Genomic DNA, 22,659 nt, shown 5'->3' with positions numbered 1-22,659 from the left:
AAGGTCTGTAAAACACCTAAATCCCACAGAAATAATACAACTAAAGAGCTCAATGAACCCCACTCCTTAAAAATGAGGTTAAGTTCATGGTTGGTCAGATAAACATATTTGAAAACTCTTTTTGTAATGTTCTGCTGCATCTGACTTCTCCATGTGTACACAGTGGGGATATCAATAATAAAATGACATTTGTAGATACCTCAATATAGAGAGAGTTGTCACGTACTAAGGGGGAATAAACATAAAATTAAATTAATTCATATTAATTGAAACTAGACATAACTTACAGGAGAAATGCACAATAGCAAGAGCAACCAAGAGAAAGACTGTCAAAATCCATAAATTAAAAGCAAATGTATTCTGAAACGTATCCAAGAGAAACAGCGACTGTCACCAAGCCAAGCTCTTGGAGTAGTTTCAAGTTTTCCAGTGATTTTAATCTTCCCTTTAGATAGTGTTGATTAAAATCTACCCCCCACCCCCCAATTAAAACCACTACTCTGAAGAGTACAAAAGATAAAGGAAGCTGTCAAGGTGCAGATTCCTAAATCTGAGACTGAGAAATTATCGCTTTTCATGCTAAAATAACTTGTTTACTGTACATGCAAAACCTCACTATTTTTGAAGCCAAAATAAGCACTTTGCCTTTTAACTGTGGCTCAAATCTAATACGTAGAGGTTCAAAGATGATAAAGAGCTTTATTTGATAAGCTGCACAATTAAATTCTCTTTCAGTACAACGGCTGAGTATGTCTAAAGCCAAATTCAGACCATTAGTCAAGAAAATGAATGTCAGGAGTCAGCAGCCAGAGGAAGATATATGGATAGTGATGATAGTGAAATGCTTTATCTGTAGGGGAAAATGTTATTCCATTACACACCTATCTGCTCATTCAAATACAAAGCACTTACTGCATAAGTTTCTGTGTCAGAAGACAGAGGTAGGAAAATTTCTTCATCATGTCTTCTCTGCTGTCAGCTAGTAAAATAATTTTACTTGTGTCTTTTCACTAGCTACTACTGGGATACAACTAGGATAGTTCTGTGTCAGATGCTTGCTCAGTTCTCAGAGATCTCTCAAAAATCAGTCTCAGTGAAACTTGAAACGAGCTGTGAGCTATCATCTTTTGTGCATCTCTAGTATCAAGAATGCCACTAAATAAAGTGGATGCTTTTCAACTTCTCATCTGCCAATGCATTTCAGCAGTATAACCAGTCATAAACAGGGAGTGACTACTGTCAACTTCCCAGTGGAAAAAGATTCCAGAGAGCTCAAACCTGCCAATGAACTACAAATGGACAGATGGACAGAAATTAAGCAAAATTCACAGGCTCCTACTTGCTGGATGCATCACTGAGGTACCACCAGCAGGTGTCCTGCCTGAAATGAAGAGGCACATTTGAAGAGAAGCAGAAAAGCTGTTCCTTCTCCCTAGAACTGCTGGTATGACTCCACTAAGAGGCAGTCAGCTGAGCAATGGGTGGAAGCCTCCTCCACCTGTGTTGCATTCATACCAAAGACTTCCACTATTCAGGTTCATAACCTGACTGTCTCTCACAAAAAAACCCTACTCAATTTGCTTGAAAAAAAAATCAATGGAACAATAAAATGACGATATCACAGACAATATCATAGACATATAAAAGCATGCAGCCAGGCAAATTAAATACCATGTATGAATCTAGAACTACTACTAAACAAAGTCTTTCAATCCATGTTGCCAGGTTACCTTTTCTGTTGTATTTGTATTATTGGTTGTATTCTGGAAGCCCTGGACAATGCCAGAAATGCATAATGGCCCAGCAAAACCCAGCAAGTCAGCCAAGTAACGGAACGTGCTGCTGAGAAGAATTGGTCGTCCAAAAGCACTATACATGGCTAACCATATGGAGGGACTCCGATTGGGCTGGTCTGCTACCTTTTTCTGGAAAACAGAGAAACAGGTATCAATGCAACAAGAAGAGACCTCCCTGACAACTTCCATTTTATTCCTGCCTCGATGCCCAAATGGTTCCTGAAGGGTGTTTTGGGTAGGTGAGGCAGCAAATATGTTGTAGGTATCAACAGATTTCTGAGATAACTGTGGTTTCTCACCTCTAAATCCTACCACTTGTCTGAAACTGTGAACACAGGAATGCAAACACGGATTAATCAAACTGGCATTTAGCCATTGCTCCTTGTCACATGTTCACTCAGGAAAAGGTCTGACCTTTCCACCCCTTGCTCATAGGGGTAATCTTGGCTTTCACAGTAGCTGTGAAACCACTTATCCCGTAAAGGCTTCCGATGGGAGAAAGGGATTAAAGAAAAAAAAAAACCATGCACAGACACCACAAGAATATAGTTTAATTTAATTTATCTGGACTTTTTTTCTATTTATCTCTTGCATGCCTTCCAGGAAGAGAAAAATTCAGCTGATCTCTAATTACTGTGCCCCAAAAGACGAAGCAGGCTATGTTGGGAGGTAAGATTAAATCGAAGCTAGAAAGCCTTTAGTTCTCTGAACTGATGCAATATCACAACTCCTGCCCTAAAACACCAACCAGCAGTTACCCTTTATCTAGTCAGAGGAGTTCTGGTATTTATGAGATTCTCTTAATCTGTAGAAGAAAGAGTTTTACTGAACAGATCCATGGTCTGCAGAGCGCTTCCCTGTGCTCCAGGCAGCAGCTTTTGACACTTTAAAAAAGCATCTGTCATTTTTCAAGTAGCACACATGCCTGCAAGTTGTAACCCAAGCCAAGCCCTCTTGACTGTTTACCAAGACATTTTAAGTATAGCCCCATAATAACAACTCCGTCCCCCCACAAATTAACCAAAGAAAAGCCAGTATGCCTGTACCCTGCTGGGCTGCCTCATGTCTCATTTTCTCTTTTCTCATCTTTTCCTTTTATGCCTCTTTTAGCAGTGAGACAGAATATGTGTATGGTGCCAGAAATGTACAAGTGTAGAGGAGGGCCAGATCGCTGTTTACTGGCTTCTGGAGACTAGGCCAGGCTGGTCATACCCAATGCCAGGAAGCTTGAGAAATAAGCAACATACTGACAAATTAGAGCTAACATTTCAGAAAGTGCTCAGAATAAAACTGCTGCTTCTGATGAGGAAAACAGCACATGTGAGTTTCCCAGACAAAAGGCTCTGAATTTGTTGCCTAACATGTTTTGAGCTAGACTGCACTTACAGGGGCTACTGTCATCCTTCTGAAATAAACGATATGCACTTTAACAGCGTGACAGGAGCTAAGGTAACTCATCAGGAAAACACATTTAAGTAAGCATACTTACCAAAAGAGCTTGCTTTACCTGTAGTTTTATAGTATCTTCAAATTTGAAAGAACATACACTATGTTCTTATACACATTCCAAGCACAAACTACATATAAAACCAGCAACGATCTATATTTTACAGTGAGTTGGAAGCCTTTTGCAGTAGTGACTACCAGACTAATAGTCAATTAGAACGCTGATCACCAGTTATTTAGCATCATATTGTATTGTTTTATATTGCTTAATATTATAATAAATTACTGATAACTGGCTTTAAAGTTCTATAAATTATACAAGAAAGTGACAGTACTTGATACTCTGAAAAAAATTACTTATAACTGAAGAATTTTGAGTAGTGAATGTATTCACAATGCTAAGACATGCTTGATGAAAATTTGAAAATGTAAAAAACCTAGAACAGAATAGTAAATTTAGTTTTGACACTGAGAAGTGTTAGCTTAGGTACTGTGTCAGTGGGCAAACTTTCAAATGGCAGGAGCCAGAAGAATTCTGTCTAAATAGCTGGGTACGGATTTCACGAGTTATCTATTGACATTATGGTTATGCAAGTGGCAATATGCTGCTTCAGCAGAATATAGCAGCCATTAAAAGTTAATCTCAGACCCTCTAGTTTACACTCATATATGACTGGGACTGAAGTTTGGAAAACAGTGATTTTGAAAAAACAGTCATCAAAATTCAACCTGACTCATTTAACTCATGCTACTAGTTGGCAGAGAACCTCAACTGGTTTAAATTTTTGTAGCATGCAGAAGGGACAGCAAGGCAATGCCATGTGAATCATCTCAAAGGCATTTTACAATACATTTCATGGTCATGTTGAGCATCTTTCATCAAGGCATGATAAGAAGGGTTTGGAAAAGAACAGAAGCTTGCTTTCTGCAGGGCCATGGAGCACAGCTGAGATCAACTCTCACCAGGCACAGGCAGGGATAACCCCATTTAATCCAGAGGATTCTGGGGGGCTCCCCTCACCAGCTGCAGAAGATTAGTGTAAAATACACTCCAGCAGCAGAGACAAGTGACATACCAACTCATCCAGATTGCGGACCATGCTTCAACCTGGGGAATTTTCCTAATTCTGTGGTTGTGTTCTGGGCCAACTATGCACAAGCCAACATATTCTCTGTTGGGAGTGAACTACAGTGACTTTCACTGCCTGCCTCTTTGGATTGGCTTTAGCCCTTTGGTTTACTTTATCTGTGAGTATCAGTTTACTTTAGGGTTACAGCCTGTTTTTGAACATTGGCACAAATGTGCTACAGGCTGTGCTACTCTCAAGATTTTAAACAACAATGGAAACCAAAATATCTGATGTAAGCCAGGTTTATAAACATAGGCGCATGTAACTGCATGGGTACCTATGCAAGTCTTCATACTTGCATGACACATGAGCAATAGCACGCTTAACTTGCATTTTGGCGTTTGAACCACATATTTGTGCAGGCACACACAGTGTAAGCAAATGTAAACGAGCTACAAACAAATGCTTGCACCCAATCGTCATGGCTGTCATTAAGAAGGGCACAGAGACTCAGAGTTTTGGGGTATGCAGGTGCCTAAGACTCTTTGGCTTCTTGAAATAGAATTTAGGCATCAAATGCTTCTTTAAGGAGCTAGACTAAGGGATGCACTTCTTGCTATGAATAGCTCAGGTCCAATAACTTAGTAGTTTTCTGCTTACAGCAGAAGGGTCTTGGTCTCTAAGCATTGACTACAAAAGGAAAGAGAAGCAACCTAAATCTATTAAAATAGAAATAATTGTACTGATTATGGTTTCATTTCAGAGGGCACAGAAAGGAGCCTGCAGCTCCATCAGCTGCTGTGAGCAGAGAGCTGCTCCTCCCGGCTTTTCTTCGCATTGCAGTTCTAAACCATATCCTATGTGGAAGCCTGTTTCTCTGGTGTGTGCAGGAACAGGACTGGTATGCTTCTGTCCTCTGTGCTACATTTTCCAAAGTGGCCTCTGAATGCCAGTATTCTCTCTGTTTATGCCTGAGAATTGATACGCAAGTAAAAATCAGGGACACAGGCTGTCAAATCCTTTCTCGTTTCTGCAAAACAAAATCTTCCTGTCTTTGGCAGGAATCACCAGCTTGAAGCATAAATGAAACACCAGAATTTTGCCTAAATGTATTCAGAAGTTTTTCTGGAAACTCCTGCCCTAGCCAGTGAATTTGCCAACCATGAATTTTGCACTGTGTCTGGCTGCAATGGAGTTAATTTTCTTCATAGCAGCCTGTCTGGTGCTGTGTTTTGTACTGGTGACTTAAAATGCTGTAAAGACACAAGTATTTTGGCTATTCTTGATGCGTGGTTTTGGCTATTTCTCTTTCTGGAGGAGAAAGTGAAGATGAGTGTTTCCAGATGAAACTATGGACAGAATGTCTTCTAATTTAAGATGCTGCCACATAAGAGGCTAAGATTTAAACAATGCTTTCACTTTTAAAATGAAAGCTAGCAAGTCTGTTATGGTTTTAGTTTTCAGTTGCTCTCAATCTGGCAACTCTCCCCTGCTGTAAATTCACTTAAAACTAAACAGTATCCATTGGACTGGAACCTCCTAACCTAAGTTTCACTTTGGAACAAACAGTCCCAAATTAAAGATTCCTAAAACTAGGATTTCATAGAAGCAGAATAAATTCAAAGTGACGCTATAGTTTCTAAGGCCAAACAGTGAAATGAACATCTTTGGTTACCTTTTGTTCCTCATATGCTCCTTTAAGACAGACATAATTTGTCAGTGCTCTCATTGCAATTGGAAGCTTTCCGATTGCCTTCAGGTCCACAGGTTTCTTGTGAGCAGATATAATAAGAGTATTCATCCACCAATAAGTCGCTTTTGAGAGCAAGTTGACAAATGGCTGCAGAAACCTCACCCCCAAGTCCTGTAGATCCTCTGGTGGCTTTACTTTCTGAGGGTTCATGAAAAAAACATACCTCTGGACAAGAAGAAATAGAGAGCCTGTGCTCAGGAATGATCTTATTGATGGTAATTTTTAGTAAAAATCATGTATAATACAACTATGGTGTCAAATCAGTATTTAAAGGTAATCATACCTTGAATTTAGATATAAATTTGCATGTAAATAAGAGCATTTCAATTTTGAGAGCATAACTGGCAAGGAATTGAGCAATATGTAATGTGTACACAGCTCTATAGCCTACCATTACAGCAAAAACAACATAAAAGAATTCTTGAGATATAACTGTATTTTAAGTTATTATGGGTATGAACATACGCTAAGTTATACATTCACTACATCCACAGTTTATCTGCATTAACATAGCATATACTGTATAGCTTCCATTCACATATATACCCTTACATGCACAAATATGCATGTGTATCTATACAAATCGTATGTACTCTCTGTGTGTATACGCATACACAGGCACACATACATATGATGTCTAGGGGACACATAAAGGACATATATTTTAAAGAGATGCCTGGTCCCATTGATTTCTATAGAATTAACCAGACATTTATAGCTAAGCTATACTTGGGCCTACACTTGACACAAGCCAGAGTTATTGTGACTAAAGACCCATCTTTATCCCCAAGATACTACAGATATTTTTTTCATATCATGATAAAGAATCCACATACCCTAACTCGAATGACATTGATCTCCACAGCCATCAGCAGCCCATAGAGAATGACCATAATTCCAGTAATGCAGAAACGCAACTGAGAAAAAGGCACACCATCCTGGCAGTATCTGACAAGCTTGATCGTTTTGGTGACAAAGGCCATTATCCAGTAAAGAAAGAGAGCTGTAAAAAAGGTGCACATGCATAAATAAATAAATAAATCCATAACCACACCTGTGCTGCAGAAGTATTAGCTCTCTCAAACAGACTTATTCCATGGCTTAGTGGAACGCAGGCATGGTGACCCTCTTTTGTCACTAGTCTGCAGGCTGGCAAGTCGTGATCTCAGCCAAAGTCACGAACTCAGATTCAAGAGATTTGCTTAGCAGTTCCTTTACCCAAGTCATTATTCTCTTTCCTGGTGCCATGTGAGGTGATGACACCCTTCAAAGAGATCCACAATGGTGGATCTTCGCACAATTACAGAAGTCCACTGAAGATATTCTGGAGGGGAATATTGTTATTCAAATTGAGTAAAAGTCACTTAACTTGATAAATATATCCTGCTTTTGAAAAAACAGGATGCATCCCAGATAAGAATATGGATATGTGCTCATCTTGAAACAGAGTTTATAAAGTTTAATTATATCCTGCAGCATGGCTGGTACCTGTCAATGGCTCATTCGGGTTGTTGAGTTGTAAGTAATTTGGATAGTATATTTGTACGAAGCATTACCCTGCTATGCTAGTCAGAGTCTTCTGACCATCTCCTGACTGAGACAGTAAACTCAGAAGCAGACTGGGTAATCTCAGAAGCAATTGCAAAGGATGCTGAGAAACAGCAGCCATCTGCACAGGATGGCTTGTGATCAGACAACTATTAAAAGTGACCTTTTGAAATAGCCCTTTCAAATGAAAGCAGCATTTTGCCTCAAAATAATAAGCAGTGTTAAAAAATACCTAAAAGCTCATGCTAGAAATATGATAGGCATACAATTTGTTTCCTTTTGTAATCATGTTTAAAAACAATTTTCATTGTGTACTTTATAAAAGGTGCAGTAACTTCTACAATAATAGTAATTTGAAGAGCAGAGGATTATTCCTCTTTCTTTTAATAGTCTCACACGTTTAATATTTCAATATACCCCAGCTGATTCTGGCTAAACTGCTGGGGTTTGTAAGGTTTTGTACATGAATATCAGAGTGAGACTTACCCAACAGTAGCTTTGGGAAGTTAGATGTTTCAATATTATGGTAATAGACTATGGATACAGTGGCAGCCACAAATCCCATTATAGCTGGTAGAAAAAGATGCAGATGGCGTGATTTCATTTGTCTGAAAATAAACAAGGTATGAATTAGTGATTTTGATGTCTTTTTTCAATGTAACATTTTTACATTCCTAGGTGTTCTGCTATTTAAGAGGAAAAAATATGATTTTCCTAGAGATAAAAAGATATTTTCCATGTGAATGTTTCAAATTTTGTCAATATTTACTTAACATTATATCTTGAGAGAAGAATAACAAAGTGCTAAGAACAGTCATTTCACTCACCTTCATCTCATGAAAATCCTGAAAGGTCATGAAATGATGCCCTATTTTTTTGGGGAAAAACTCCTTATGCCTTACTAGCCAGCCCATTACATATTATCACTATATACTAATGAATGCAATTACTTTGGCCATCCATCAAACAACCTCACTTACGTATCGGAAACTATTCCCTCTGCTATTTCACACACGTGTACAAACAGGAGGGTGAACGTCAGGATCCACCGCAGGTTGTGCCCAGGGAAGTGCAACCAGGTATTGTGGTGAATCTGGACTTTGGAGCTTTGGCTTCCCCAGCCTAGGAAATAACAGTAATGAAAGAGGAAAGTTATCACACAGCCAGACCTCAAGTGACCTGGTTATCAATTCCCTACTCCAATCCATAGGTCATACTTACTAATATACAATCAATGCAAAAATACTACAAGACTATGGAGGCTGTTGTTACTAATAAGATGACGACGGGTGCCTGAGTTGCCATGTAGCCCCCCATAATTTCAATCTAACTCTATAGACAACGGGACAACAGCCTGCCCACAATTACAACCAAAGATAAGAAGTCCCTGGCCAAGAACAAAGATGAGAAAACCGAAATTAACATCTCAGAGTCTTGGCCTCACAACAGGGATTGACAGATTTTAATTCATGGTGTCACAGTGTTTTTCCTAGCTGCAGACAAGAATGGGCAAAGATTCCAATTATGGTCAATGAGGCCTCAAATAAATACATTTACTTCATACAAATAACATTTATTATCTCTGTTTCAGGCACTGTCTCAGGGGATGCTGAATGGTGATTTCTCAGTCTCAGCTCCTCAGGCATTGCCCAGCCTTCTTGCCCTGTGCATTCTTGGCACATTAAAGCCCCCAGAACAGCACCAGCACTCAGGTGATTCAATCAACAAATTAATCTTGAATCTTATTTCCATGTCATCACCTCAGATGGCACCTATCCTTTTCAGGAAAGATCCTGTCTGAGGCCAGCAACCTGGCAAGAAGCAGGGCACTGAGGAACTGAGAGAAATGACAGTGCTGGGGGGTCCTGAGGACTGACTAGGAGTCGTGACAGTAAGTCTTGTCCTGCATATTGCTTTGGCCCTTGTTTCTTCCCACCCTGGTAGAAGGTTGTCCTAATTAAGTCAGCCTACATGGCTGTACATGTTCCTCTTACTGTAAGGCAGCTCCTGGAATTCCCTGACAGAATTTCCAAAGCCCACAGAGAATCCCAAGAGCAGCACATTTTGGGGAAGTAAAAAAAAACCTAAAAATATCCCCCCCCAGCTGAGTTTAAAATCCAGGATATGCTTTTGATACGCAAGGATCCAGCATCTTATCATGCCTAGAAGCTCATCAGGTGACTCAGAAACACCTAAACCAGAATGCAGGTTTATTAATTCTTGGAAACTGTTAGGATTTTACCACTTCATCCTTGTTTATTATGCAAAATACCACAGGAACAAAATGTTCTCTCTTCTCCATATCCATCTTAAGCATTTTCCAGCTTCCTGAGATTTTCCTAATCTAGCATGGCTTTCTTTGACCTTGCTCCTATTGTTGTCTCTCCCAAGCTGCTTTTCATTATTATTTCTTTGCATCTGCACAAATATGGTTCATCATCAATTTTCAGTTTTGGAGTCAGTCAATACTGTGGACTCCAGCTGGCTTTTAATGCTCTGTTCAACAACTATTTGTCCTGATAATTAAGGTACAAGATACAAAACAAAGAATTACATACACAGAATGATAGAATCATAGAATACATACGTAACACACAATTTAAGCTATTATGTTGGGTGGGGGTTTTTTTCATTTTTTTCTAACATTGTTAGAAAATAGATGGAATTTTTAGTGGCTGCAATACTATTTCAAAATGAACTGACTAATACCTGTAAGGAAATTAAAGTATCTTTCTACCACTCAACGCATAACATAGGATGTCGTAAAAGATTCTTTCTGCTCTCAGACCTTGCACTGCATTTCCATCAAACACTTCTGCAGAAAGCCCCTGCAATTCAAGGATGACCTGCATCTCATCTCAGAGAAAGAACCAGCAGTGATGTAAAGATCCAGCACTATTCGAGAGAGTTCTCCATAACCCTTACGGGGTTTTTTCCCAGTCTTTACTTTTTTTGTTAGAACTTGTTTCTTACTCCCATCCTCAATGATTTAATTAGTTTTCAGTCACTGGATCTTGTTATCCTTGATTGGTAGCTGCTGTGTGTCTTAGCCCACAGGATCCTGTATAGCCTATTATTCAATCACTTCAGAGTCTTTTTGCATAGTGGAAGTCCTTAAATCTTTCATTCACATACAGTCCCAACTTAAAATCTTCCTCATGGAAGAAATGTATTAGTATGTCTATACATGACACCAGAAAGGTAACATGGAAGTACTGATAGGCATTTCTCATGCAGTAATAATACATATTGCCTATTAATGGTTATTCAAGTCTCTTTCTCTCTTACAATCAGTTAGAATGCCACTGTTTGACAGCTCTGAAAAAGTGTAAATTGTATTTACTTCACCACTGCAAATAACTGGGATAAAGAGAAAACTATAGAGAAAAAGTCTAATTAGAGTTCCAGTTTAGATGGGGCTTTTTACAAGAATAAGTGAGTTAGAACCACTCCCCTGTCCTAAATTCTTCAAGACAGATTTATCATTTACCTCCACTCCTGGGGAAAAATACTATCTCTTTTGCTCTACTTCTGCTTATAAATACTGGTAAAAGAAGAAATCATTCTGTTTTAAAAGTTTCCTACACTTCTCCTAGCATTAGATCCAAGTTGCACGTTTCAGATATTCTCTGAAATTCATGTAACTTGACGGGAATCTGGACCCACTGCCCTAAGTCTTCTAATACCTAATAATAGCAAAAGTTACAAGTTGCCAACTTCAAATCTGAGTAAAACTTTTCCAGAGAGAAGTTTCAAAGCATTTCGATGTTTCCTCTGGTTTTTAGCCATCTTTTCATGCTGTTTAGTTTATGCTGTATCTAATATTCCCAACATTTTAAGTGGGCTGGTGTCATGTGCTCTGGGTCAAGCCATTCTGCCTCTTTTTTAAAATCAGTAAATACAAAGCATCAAGTGGTTTGCACCACAGGCCTCCAAGCACGTATAAACACAGCCAAGTATAAATACATGCTTAAGTGTTTGTAGGATTGCAGTGCTCCATTGAATAACTCACCAATGAACAAAATTGGGAAGGTGATAAATAGCAAGAAGACATGGGGAACCAAGTTGAGGGCATCCACAAAGCAGACATTTCTTAGGACACCAGCACTGATGTTATAGGCTGAAGCATTGTCATTACCACAAAATGCAAGCCTCATTGCTTCCAGAAGGTCCGACTGCTACAGAAAAGAGAGAATAGTTAACTACCAAGACTGCTAGCATTCCCTTTAGCTAAACACAAAATGAATAGAGAGATACAGAAGGAACACACTGAACAATCCATACAGAATAATTCAATTGTATCTTGAAAATTCTTTTGAGCTCTGTTGAGTGTAAGTACATTAGAATGAAGGCTGTGTTTATATTATTTGTATGTAGTTAATTTATTATTATAAATACTATTTATTACAGTATGCTATGTCTTCTAGTGTTCATTACATGCACAAATGCAATGCTGCAAATGCTCTGTAAGAATATAAAGAACAAGAAAGTTTTGAAAAAATGTATTTCGATTTCTCATGAGAAAACTCAAACACACATAAGCTGATTCCTGTGTGTAACTGCTTATTTGATGAGCTAACATTCTCTGTGCAACATCTCTGTTTATACAATTTGTTGCATTACATTCTCAGTGCAAGCTCTGAACCTTTGATATTTGTGATTTGGCAGCTTCGCATTCACCGATATTTCGTATTTCTTCATTGTCCCATAGAAAAATGGTCACATACACAAGTCATTAAAGATAACTGCCAAACTCTTTATCAAAGTGGGTTGTAATGAAGATTGCATAGCTAGTAAATCAGCATTTGTGCTTGATCCTGCAAATCCTTATGCATGTGCTTAGTCTCATCTAAGCAGTTCTTTGGCTTCTATGATTTCTTAGCAGATTATCTTTGTGCAATGAGATAAGCTCATGTGTTCATGCTTGCAGAGTGTGGGCCATCGAATGAGCAAGAGTTATGTCCAGCTTCTGGCTTTTATCAGCCTCTGCATCATTTATTTTTTCATTCTTCTTTATAAGAAGATGAAACAAGACTGCAACCAAAATGTTTCCTTGCTGATTTCTTTGCCCAAGTCTTACACACTGCAACATAGTGCTTTACAGTATGTTGCATAAACTCATATGCTCACCTGCTTTTTTCCCTAAATTTTACATACTAACATGGAAAGAATACCTTTGATTAAGCAAAGTACATGTATACATTGGTGAATGCATCTTTCTGCAACAATATTGGCATTAATGAGTTCTGTGGAATCAGAACAATATAGACATGCAAAAAATGCATGAACAAAGTTTAAAAAAAAAGATACTTGATTGAGGAGAAAAAGGCTCTTCTTCGTTCCTCAAATAGTTCAGATTATTTCGACGAGCCTTGCTGTTTAAACAAGGTAGCATAACAAGGTAAGCATAAACCACTCAAGCACTCCCTTAGAAAGAGCAGAAAGATAGATCTTCAAAAGAATACAGAATTCAAAGAGGAACTTCCTGCTAAACTCACTTTTTGCTTTTAATTTTTTTTTTGCTGGATCTGAAAAGCATAATCCATACTGAAATACATCAGTGAAATTTGTAAAGGAGTTTCATCAAAAAGAATGTGATAAATGCAGACCCTTTTCCAAACATACTAGCAATTTATGGTCTGAGATTTGCCATAACTGAGACTTGCATGGTGGACCACATCCTGCAAAAATGAATGCATGTACTTACTGTGGTACAAAAGCTGACAGGCAACACACTCAATCTTCAGTAGAACACAGTCTGATGGAGATGCTGGACCATTCTCTAGAATGAACAGAGTGGTAGGACCACTATCATTCTATCATTTTATTTTTAAATAAAAATATATTAATAAATGCATATGACTAGTAACAAAAAAGAAACATCATGCTACTGTGAGTTCTGTCTGAATAGACTGTGGAGGTATTAGTAAAATAAATATGAAACTTAAAAAAACAACTACACAGAGATTGTTTGTTTTTAATTTGTAAAAGCTTGACATGTCCCCTTTAAGAGAAACATAATGGTAATGTTAATCTCTTGAAAATCAAAAGTGTTGTTTCCTCATTTTTATCGAAGGTCAGAAGTCCAAGGGAGTACTGCTGGGAATTTTCCTCCCTTTCCCACAAAGAGACATCATAAGATGCTTTTGTGGTCTAGTTGTTGGATTGGTACTGAAAGGCAGGAGGATCCTGGGTTCAAAGGAGCACTGAATCATTGACTTCCACTGTGGCTTTTGGTCAAAAATAAATCTGGGAGAAAGGATTAAAACTATACAGCTCTCAAAAATACATCTTTCAAGAATCACATCTGAGTCTTCACAAGAGTATGCGCTGTGCCTGGTTTTGTGATGGAGTATGTCCAGCAACATAGTCTTAAAACCCACTGTCCTTTGCATGTTTGCAGGGCTGGGGAAAGAATCTGGTCCTATTGTTCATATTGATATATAAAGACATTGCCCATAATACTAATGATAGTTTCCAAGAGCAGGTATAATAAGCAGTCTATCCACAATACTTTTGTTACAGATTCATTTCAGAAATGAGGTAGAATTTAATGGTCTTCTCTTAAAATGAGAGAGAAAATCAAAGAGCCTAGGTTGGTTAGTTTGTAAAAAAAATAAAACCAGAAAATCAAAAAGATTGCATTGCCAGTGATATGAGATAGGCTAATTGGCAATAAATTCTCAAGTATCTAAATCAGAGAACACTTCATCACTATTCAGAACATCCAGTGACTATGTTCATTAAACCTCCACAGGTTTCAAATCTATCAAAACATTCTGGTCAGTGTCATGGTATTGGTGTCAACCAATGCGGCTTAGGATTTAGCCTCATAAAATGCTCACCAGGTACAACTTCCCTTTTCCCTGCAGCACCCACTTCAGGACACACATCTAGTATGGCACTGACAGGGAACAGAAGAGATAAAAATTGCAGAATCATTAATAGTCCAGTGATCCTTGCTCCCTTCCTTTCTTCCATCCATTTGTCCATGATCACTGTGCTAGAAAAGAACTATGACTGGACGCTGGGGAATCTTGTTCTGCATCTGTTGACGCACGCCAACTTTCCTAGACACCTTCTGCTGTTTACACAGACAAGCTGCTAGTAGTTCTCTGTATCTTCAAGAGCGGTGTACAAGAATACACTGCAGTAATTTAGAGCTCTAAGAAATAATTTTATGTCCAGTGTGCCTCACAGGGATCAAGAAACCACTCCGTCATTCCCTTCCCATCCATTTTTAGTGCAGAAGGCAGATCCAGTACACCCTCCACAGCTCTTCCCATATACTGGATGAAATTTTACTGAGATGTAAGGAGGGTACTTTGCATTAACAGTCCATGCGAGTGACTTCCCATTGAGTTTGAAGCTGAAATTAGCCAGTATTTTCTGCTGCATCGGGTATGCCTCATTTTCATTGCCTCAAGGTTTAACATGCTGTGTTCATTTCCAAAGAAGGACAGAAATAAAAGCCCCTAAGGCATAAGAACAAGTCCTTGATTTCTCTAGACAGCCATTATGGCCCATTTTAAACAACACTTGTGCAGTTCCACCAAAGTTAATAGGAATTGGACCATGACAGATTTCCAGATTAAATTGTTCATCCAAGGAAACAGTGTAACTTTCAGTCTTCTTCAAAGGAAAATCTAATAATGTAGTGGCAAAGATTCTTGTGCCTACATCCCGTGCTTGCAAAGTTCAGCATAGCTACAGATGTACACATTCTTTGGGCTGCAAACAGTGCAAGTATCCTGTTCTAAAGCTTCAGACTAATTTGAGAGACTAAACTGCATTTTTAAACAGTATTTCAGTATTGGGAGTTAAAGATAAGAGAATCTTAAATACTTCTAAAAATTGTAAGGTTTTAAAAGGGCTCAGCTATACCAACTTGTAATGAGTTCCAGTTTTGAAAATTTTCACCAAGAAAACTGAACCTGGATATTAAGACAGTTTGGAAGCTCCTGACTGCAGATAACCAATGCAAGGCAGATGGAAAAGACACTATGCCCTACTCTACTGAAAAACAGTAAGATTTCATTTCATGAAATGAAAATGTGAAATGAAAGAACAACAAATTTAGAAAAAGCATGAAGAATTTCACTTGTTCTTACCGTTGTAACTCCAACTGCAGATGGATAGGAAGACGGAACATTCTTATGACCGATCACTGACCAAATTTGGTTCTTTTAATAATAATTAAACTATTCTTCCATTGGCTTTAACTCTCCTGGTAAGCCAATGCTGGGCTTCAGGCAGAGCTAGATCTGTAGAGAAGTGAATACAGGTACCTTGCCAGTGTGTTGGAAATGCTGTTTGTTTTGCTCAGTGCTGAGCATTGTGTGAATACGTAATTAAATGCACTGACAACTTTTTCAGTTTTCCTGAGCATCAGTGGTTGATTGTTGCAAAGACAGAATGCTGACCACAATGAACAGCAACTGTAATGAACAGCCACGCTAAAGATCTTTGAATCAGCCCTAAGCAAGTCAGAATACAGCACTGACTCAAGGTTTTCCACAGTGTAGCCAAAGGTGATCTTCTCCTTACTAAAAATGAGGAGACAGACTTTTTAGACCCCAGTTAGTATACAGGGAAAGATCAGAGGGGAAAACTTAGGCTGCAGAGCCACACAAGGAGAAATATGGAGACTTCTGTTGTCAAGCGACTGAAGAAATAAAAGCAGTTATTTCTGCAGCCCAAAGAGGTTACAACATTTTATAGCTGCAGTTGACCTCCCACACCTGCCAAGACACCTTCCTTGGTAACACTGGCAGCAGAACAAAGCTAGGCTTTCTGGGACTGTACAAAAGTGAATTAAGCAGCAAAGCCAGATGGTTTTATCCTCCCCAGCAGACTGCTGCTATAGGCAGCTGCCTGCTTCACTGTAGGCTATGATGTCAAGTAGAGAGCCACACAAATATTATTTCAGCCTCAGAATTTGTGGTCTTCATCACTATGGTGCTGTTCCCTAGATAAGAAGCCCTGCTCACAGCAAGGGTAACACTGGTGCTGAGTTTTTGCAGCTGCCATACTTCAATTCAAAGTAGGCTCATGCAGAACTACCTCAAGGGCCCATGAACCATAGGGCATAACAGCAGAGAAATTTCCACTAGTTTTTTTAGCAAATTTTTATCTGTGGGTCCTAAAGGAAGGGATAGTCACTGGAAAGCAAAGGCCTCTTCTTTTCATACAGATTGCCAAGACCTTTTCTCTAAGCTTATGTTCACGTTGGAATCTTTGGAGTTGAAGGTTTCTTTACAGGCAGATGGCTTCATCTAGTGAACAGCAATGCCTGCAAAACATGGGAGCAGTCTGACTGCCACATTAAAACAATAAATTGCATAACCCAAACAGATGAAAATGTTATCAAAATGTTATTGACCACTATTTCTCATCACACAGTAGCACCCCTTCAGAATAACTGCTGAGATGCTCAAATACTCATTTAAGAAGACAACATTATTCATAGTGGTTACAAATAATGGTTTTCTGAGTTTCCCTTTCTGTTGAATACAGTAGACCATTGAATTCTGCCGGGGTGATTACACCAAAGCAAGTACCTCGCACTATATTTGCTTCACTACTGATTGTAGGAGGAATGGTGTCAAGCATACTAGGTTTAACCTAGCATTTCAGCCAGGAGAAATGCAGTGATGTGATCGAGATCACCTGATAACAAGCACATGCTATCTGAGGGTACCAGCTATATGCTGAAGCATCCCAACAGGGATGCCAAGTGCCAGGTAATTTTTTAACACTTGCGAGCTGGAAGGCCTTTGTCTTTCAAAGTTATCAACAAATTTCTCACTTTAACTTACAACCTCTAGAACTGATCAGAAATTTTCAGAGGTGCTTTATTTTTCCTTCTGCTTTTGAAAATGGTCTTTGCTGAGTAGTCGACTACAAGCTAAAGCCACAAGCAAAACTCCATAGAAGAGGGGAATGCAAAGAACAATCAGGATGATGGGCCCATGATGGTGCCATTGGAAGGCAACTTTCAGCTCCCCTTTACATAATTTGGGAATGTGATTCCCTGTTGGTTTACTTTAATGAGGATGTGAATCATCTGAACAGCTGTTCACCCTGCAATGAAATAGCTAAAAAAGCTTGTGTCCTTTGAATATTCAAATTTTCATGCTAAAATCCCCATCACTGGCAAGCTGAGACTTTCTGAATGTGGGCTAAGGTATACATATATAGTCATAATAAGATTAAAAGAAACCAGTACAAATGAGAGTCAGGAATAAATACTGTGAATATGAAAAAGGTTTTGGGAACAAAAAGATGGGACAAATTTGTAAACATGAACATGACATAGCATTGAATCTAAACACTTTCAAGCCTCATGTTAATAAGCATAAATGGAGATTCTCAGGGCACTAAGCCAGTTCCTGAGATATATCTTCCACAAGCAATAGTGAAAAAGACAACTGGAAAATGGTTGAGAATTTCAATTTCCATAAAAATTATGAGAACATCCTCACCCAGTGAAAAACTGTAAGAATCCCTATTAAAGACATTTTGATTACCTTAGGGTCTTTTAAAGTGGACATAAAAGTTGTCATACTCAAGAGTTTCATCTCACCTGGATTATCACTCTGTTCGGCAATGCTTTGCAAGATATTTATGACTATAGAGAAAAGAGTATAAATACAGTCCTCAGGTAGACCTTGTTTGGGGAAATAATATTTTGAAAAACATTTATTTCAGCAGTTCTGCTGCCTATATTAAAAAAAATTTCATTAACAGCTGCACTTATTAATTAAAATATATCAGCTTACAGAGCATTCTTGGGTATCAGTTCAGATTTTTTTGGGGCAGTGTCTTACATATAATATCCATATATGCACATATACATGCATATACGTACAGGTACAAAAATAGTTCTTCTGAATAATTAAGCAATTACAAAAACAATAGCTTGTCTTCTTGAATTTCACAGAGAAAATTTTAATTAAGAACAAATGATGAAGTTATAGGTTTGGAGAAGCACAATGGAAGGCCTCACTCTGAGTTTTGCCACAGATTTTAGGTTAGTGCTCTGAATCTTTTTCTTTTCTAGATACAAACCTATTTGTTCCTACTTTCCTAAAAGCAATCTAATGTGATCTATATGCAATCTATGGACCTAATGCAATCTATGTGATCTATAGTCTATGCATTTTTTGCAGAGTTCTGATAAGGTAAAGGCAAAAAGTGCTGCCCCTTTAAAATCTATTTTATAAAAAATTACCCTGCACAAAATATCATTTTCCTTTTTATTCCTATTTAAGTTGTGACCACCTATTGTAGATAGACCCAGCTCCCTCGCTAAGCACTGTCTCAGTTACCTTGGGCCTCAAGGTGATGAATTACCTGCAAATTACTTGTCGATGACTGCCGCATACCAGCAGCCCCATGCAAACCTTACTTAAGTCAATGCAAAGAATCTCATTGACTTTGGTAGGATTTTGAATCAGGCTCCAAACACAGAGAAAATCACAGCAGCAGTGGTGCTAAACAGGCTAGTGGCATTGAAAAGCATTTCACACAAACATCTGCAGCGGTCTCCCACATCTAATACATTGCTTTTTTTTTTTTTTTTGTAAGCTGCTTAACAGAATGCAATTTCCAACATCAGCGTGCTACCCTGCCTTCTGTAAAACCTTCGACTTCACATGCTAAGACCGGACAGCTTATAAAAAGAAACATAACCCTGTGAACAGCGGCAAAGAAAACAGCAGGAAGGGACGGTAAAGGCTGAGAATGCCTGCGTATGGAAAAGGAAAAGGGAAAAGAGACTGGAGTTGTAATCCCAGGAAAGAACGAGGCGCAGCCCTGTCCCACAAATATAAAGGGAAGGAGGAGGAGGTGGTTAGTGGGAGATAATGGGGGAGGGTCATCGCATGCCCCATTTGGTGGCTGAATGTTAGATCAAACTCTGCAGCTTACCTTTGTAAACACAAAAACAAAATACCAACCCAAATTGTCACTCGGTTGTGCTATGTGATCAATATCATCCCGATGGCAGGATTTTCCTCCACTCAGTGAAGCTGCTCCAAGCCCTGGAGTGGATTATTTTTAGGCTGGTGATGGGAAGATCAGCTGCTGCCTCCTATCGAGTTTCCAAAGTGCATAAACTCTTCTTGTCTTTCTCATACGCTGAAGGGGGCAGGAAACTGGAAGAGACGAGCAAGCAAAAACCACCAATTTTTCGCCTCCTGAAGCTACAGTCCCCTGGGATTTCTTCTGCTTGCTTTTATTTTCATTTTTTTCCTCACTGGAGTAGTAAGAGTCCAAAAAGCTGCATTACAGTGCATGGACTGTTAGCATATGGCTGTTCCAAAGTAATTGATTTAGACAAGGTAGTCTGACTTTTGGCAAGCTTGCAGAGATTCAGCTTTTGATTTCTTTTGAAATAATCTTGGATAATTAGAATCTGACAACATCATTTTGCATGTCTCCCATCATCATGAGCAGAAGAGAAAAAGAAGCCTACTCAGATATTTTACTTTACCCTAGATCATTCCAGACTCTTCTGCTTAAAACACAGACATACTGCACTTTTTGATCACACAGATCTGCTTCCTTCAAAACACATTTTTTAAAAATTGCAATAAAATACAAAACAAATTTGATGCTCATTACCAGGAATATAGTTTCCAGTAAAATATTCCTTATTTACATGGGGTAACATTTTTTGGCTGCAAAATCAGAGCTGTTCAGTCCTTAGGTACGAGAGCCGGAGGCCCTTGGGACAGAAATTGCTTAGAGCCTGCAGAATCCCGAGGTTGCAGCTAGATCACTAGAGAGCAAATGGTTTCCAATGGATTGAGGTCAAAGATGTTTTCATGCCACAAAAGGGATTACAGTGAGCTCTGAGCTGAGAATGTAGTTGGATGGCTGAAGCCAAACAATGGCAGGACTCACCAAAATCTTGGCAAACCCAGCTTGTTCCTTCTCTGATGTTTCTTACCTGATGACTGTAGGGATAAGAAAGCAGAAAACTCAGATCTAGAGAAAATTAGCACCTTTTGTTATCCCCCACTGACTTGGAACAACAGAGCATTACACTGAGGCAGTCCTTAGCAGTCCTCCACAGTACTTGCGATCTTTTATTGCATTCACTTTCTTTTTCTTTTTTTTACTTCCCTTTCATGTATTAAAGTACAGTGCTTTAGAAAAAAAGATTGTGGATTGAAAGCTTCTGAGCTCTGCTATATGTTTCATTAGAGAAGATAAAAAATAAAATCTTTAATCCTTATAATCATCATCTAAAACACCATTGTCACGTGATATTTCTGAGAAAACATATAATTTCAGACATAAATGAGCAGCATTTATGGTCAATTTTCTTTACCAAAACAGGCAGATTTACTTCAATGTCATTCTGCTGTCATTTCTACCAAATTATGTAAACAGGATGGAAAAACAAAAACAAAAAAAACAACCCCTCCCCCCCCCCCCAAAAAAAAAAAAAAAAAGGTAAACTGAGCGTGGAAGCAACCAGCATGTTTCATTTTGCTGTTTCTACATGACATGCTTTCATTCCTCTACAGGACAAGCTAAACTGTTTTCAAATGCATTTTCAAAAGGATTAAGAACAACAAAAAGCTCGGTGTCAGAACACGTTCTGCTCTGACCTGAAGTATTTATTTTTTTTTAATCTGGCCTTTTCAATTTGCCAGAGAAAACCCCCAAACAAGCCAAACCAACAGCAAAACCAACCAGACCCCACAACAACAAAGCAGTAACAGGAATTCAGACTGTTACAGGGTATATTTGGACCTGTGAGTGAATGTTAAACCGCACAAGCCGGGTCCCAGGTATGTACGACATGCCGCCGCTGCGCCTGCCAAGACCAGCGCTCTGCTACCGAACTCCCCTGCGGCTAGAGCTACCCCGGAGTGCCGCTGCGGTGACAGCTGCGCGGAACCAAACCGGGCCCCGGCAGCGGCGGGGCGTGCGCCGGCCCCCGCCCGCGCAGCCACCCGGCACTCACCGGCGGCTGCGGGGCGGGGAGTCCGATCCCGCAAGGATGGGGGAGCACGCGGACGTGACCATGGCGGATGGGCAGCTTGAAGACAGCAGTTGCTTTACACGATGGATTTGGGGGGGGCGGCAGGGGGGCGGGGGGGACACACGACGACACACACGACACACACGACCGGGATGGATATGCAGCAAATTCTAAGCGGATCTTAACAAAACATCTGAGTTTTTGGTTCCTCGCTCCAAGGCAGGGGAAGCCCATGTCCCAGCTAGCAGTGATTTCCATGCTGTGGTGAGCTTCCATGAGTGTGACCTGCTCAAATCCAAAGGGACCTAAGTGGTTCAGGAATAGCAGGAGTTGGGAGAAGGTTTTAATAAATGAGGACTCACCCATGTGAGGAAAATGACCTGACAGCCATTGTGGGTGTAGGCTAATTTGCCATCACTCCCAGCTGAGCACTCTCCACTTGAATTGTCTTGGTTTATGTAACTCGCTAAAGAGGAAGGGAAGGGTATCTGCACTCTGGACAGTGTTCACATAGCAAGCTATTCTGGTTTCAGCTGACAACAGCTCGCTCTGCTATTTTCCATATTGCGGACCATTCCGTATATCTCCATCTCCATGCATATTACGGCACACCAACACTAACCAGTCAACTCACTGGACCATAACAAGCTACCACTTATTAGCCAAACTCAGGTAGTTGTATGCAGGCCCCGAGTCGCTCCCATTTCTTAGATGAAGAGCTGAAATGACCGTTATTTCATCCATGCATGCAGGTTATTTTGTTTGAACTGTTGACAGTAAAGTAACTGTTTTGGAGAAAACCTCTCATGCACATTGTGCTAAGCAAGCGGGGATAAATTCCGTGACTTACTTTAAATCCACATATACCATTTATACCAGGGCTTTATACTGATATAGCAATATAAACAAATGTTTGGAGTAAATAATGTAATTTATGGTCTATCAAGACTTTATTTTACTTCTGCATTTGTCACAGTGATGGAATTCCCACAGTAGAGTGTCAAAATACCAGATTGACACAGCTTCAAGTTTAATCTTATGTATGTT

General features: G+C 39.3%; 1 protein-coding gene across 13 annotated transcripts in view; it reads right to left on the bottom strand.

Moving 5' to 3' along the window:
- The window catches only part of ABCC9 (ATP binding cassette subfamily C member 9), a 70,868-nt gene extending 51,097 nt beyond the window's left edge, over positions 1-19,771 (bottom strand). For 9 of the 13 annotated variants that reach the window (XM_065684241.1, XM_065684293.1, XM_065684302.1 and 6 more), the window contains exons 1-8: positions 19,545-19,771; positions 13,321-13,395; positions 11,626-11,791; positions 8,594-8,735; positions 8,100-8,221; positions 6,902-7,068; positions 5,988-6,230; positions 1,731-1,925 (exon numbers count right to left, since the gene is read on the bottom strand). In XM_065684241.1, coding sequence (XP_065540313.1) covers positions 1,731-1,925; positions 5,988-6,230; positions 6,902-7,068; positions 8,100-8,221; positions 8,594-8,735; positions 11,626-11,770 — 1,014 coding nt within the window. In that variant the 5' untranslated portion in view covers positions 11,771-11,791; positions 13,321-13,395; positions 19,545-19,771. Of the gene's footprint in view, positions 1-1,730; positions 1,926-5,987; positions 6,231-6,901; positions 7,069-8,099; positions 8,222-8,593; positions 8,736-11,625; positions 11,792-13,320; positions 13,396-14,458; positions 14,518-15,724; positions 15,817-19,544 lie in introns of those variants that run through there. The other 4 variants (XM_065684250.1, XM_065684266.1, XM_065684258.1 and 1 more) reach the window with 4 other exon arrangements.
- Positions 19,772-22,659: the final 2,888 nt, after the last annotated feature.

Source organism: Lathamus discolor, chromosome 1, assembly GCF_037157495.1.
Source record: "Lathamus discolor isolate bLatDis1 chromosome 1, bLatDis1.hap1, whole genome shotgun sequence".
Classification (NCBI taxonomy): domain Eukaryota; kingdom Metazoa; phylum Chordata; class Aves; order Psittaciformes; family Psittacidae; genus Lathamus; species Lathamus discolor.
The sequence above is the reverse complement of the archived record's forward strand: the minus strand, read 5'-3'. Positions and strand labels throughout refer to the sequence as shown.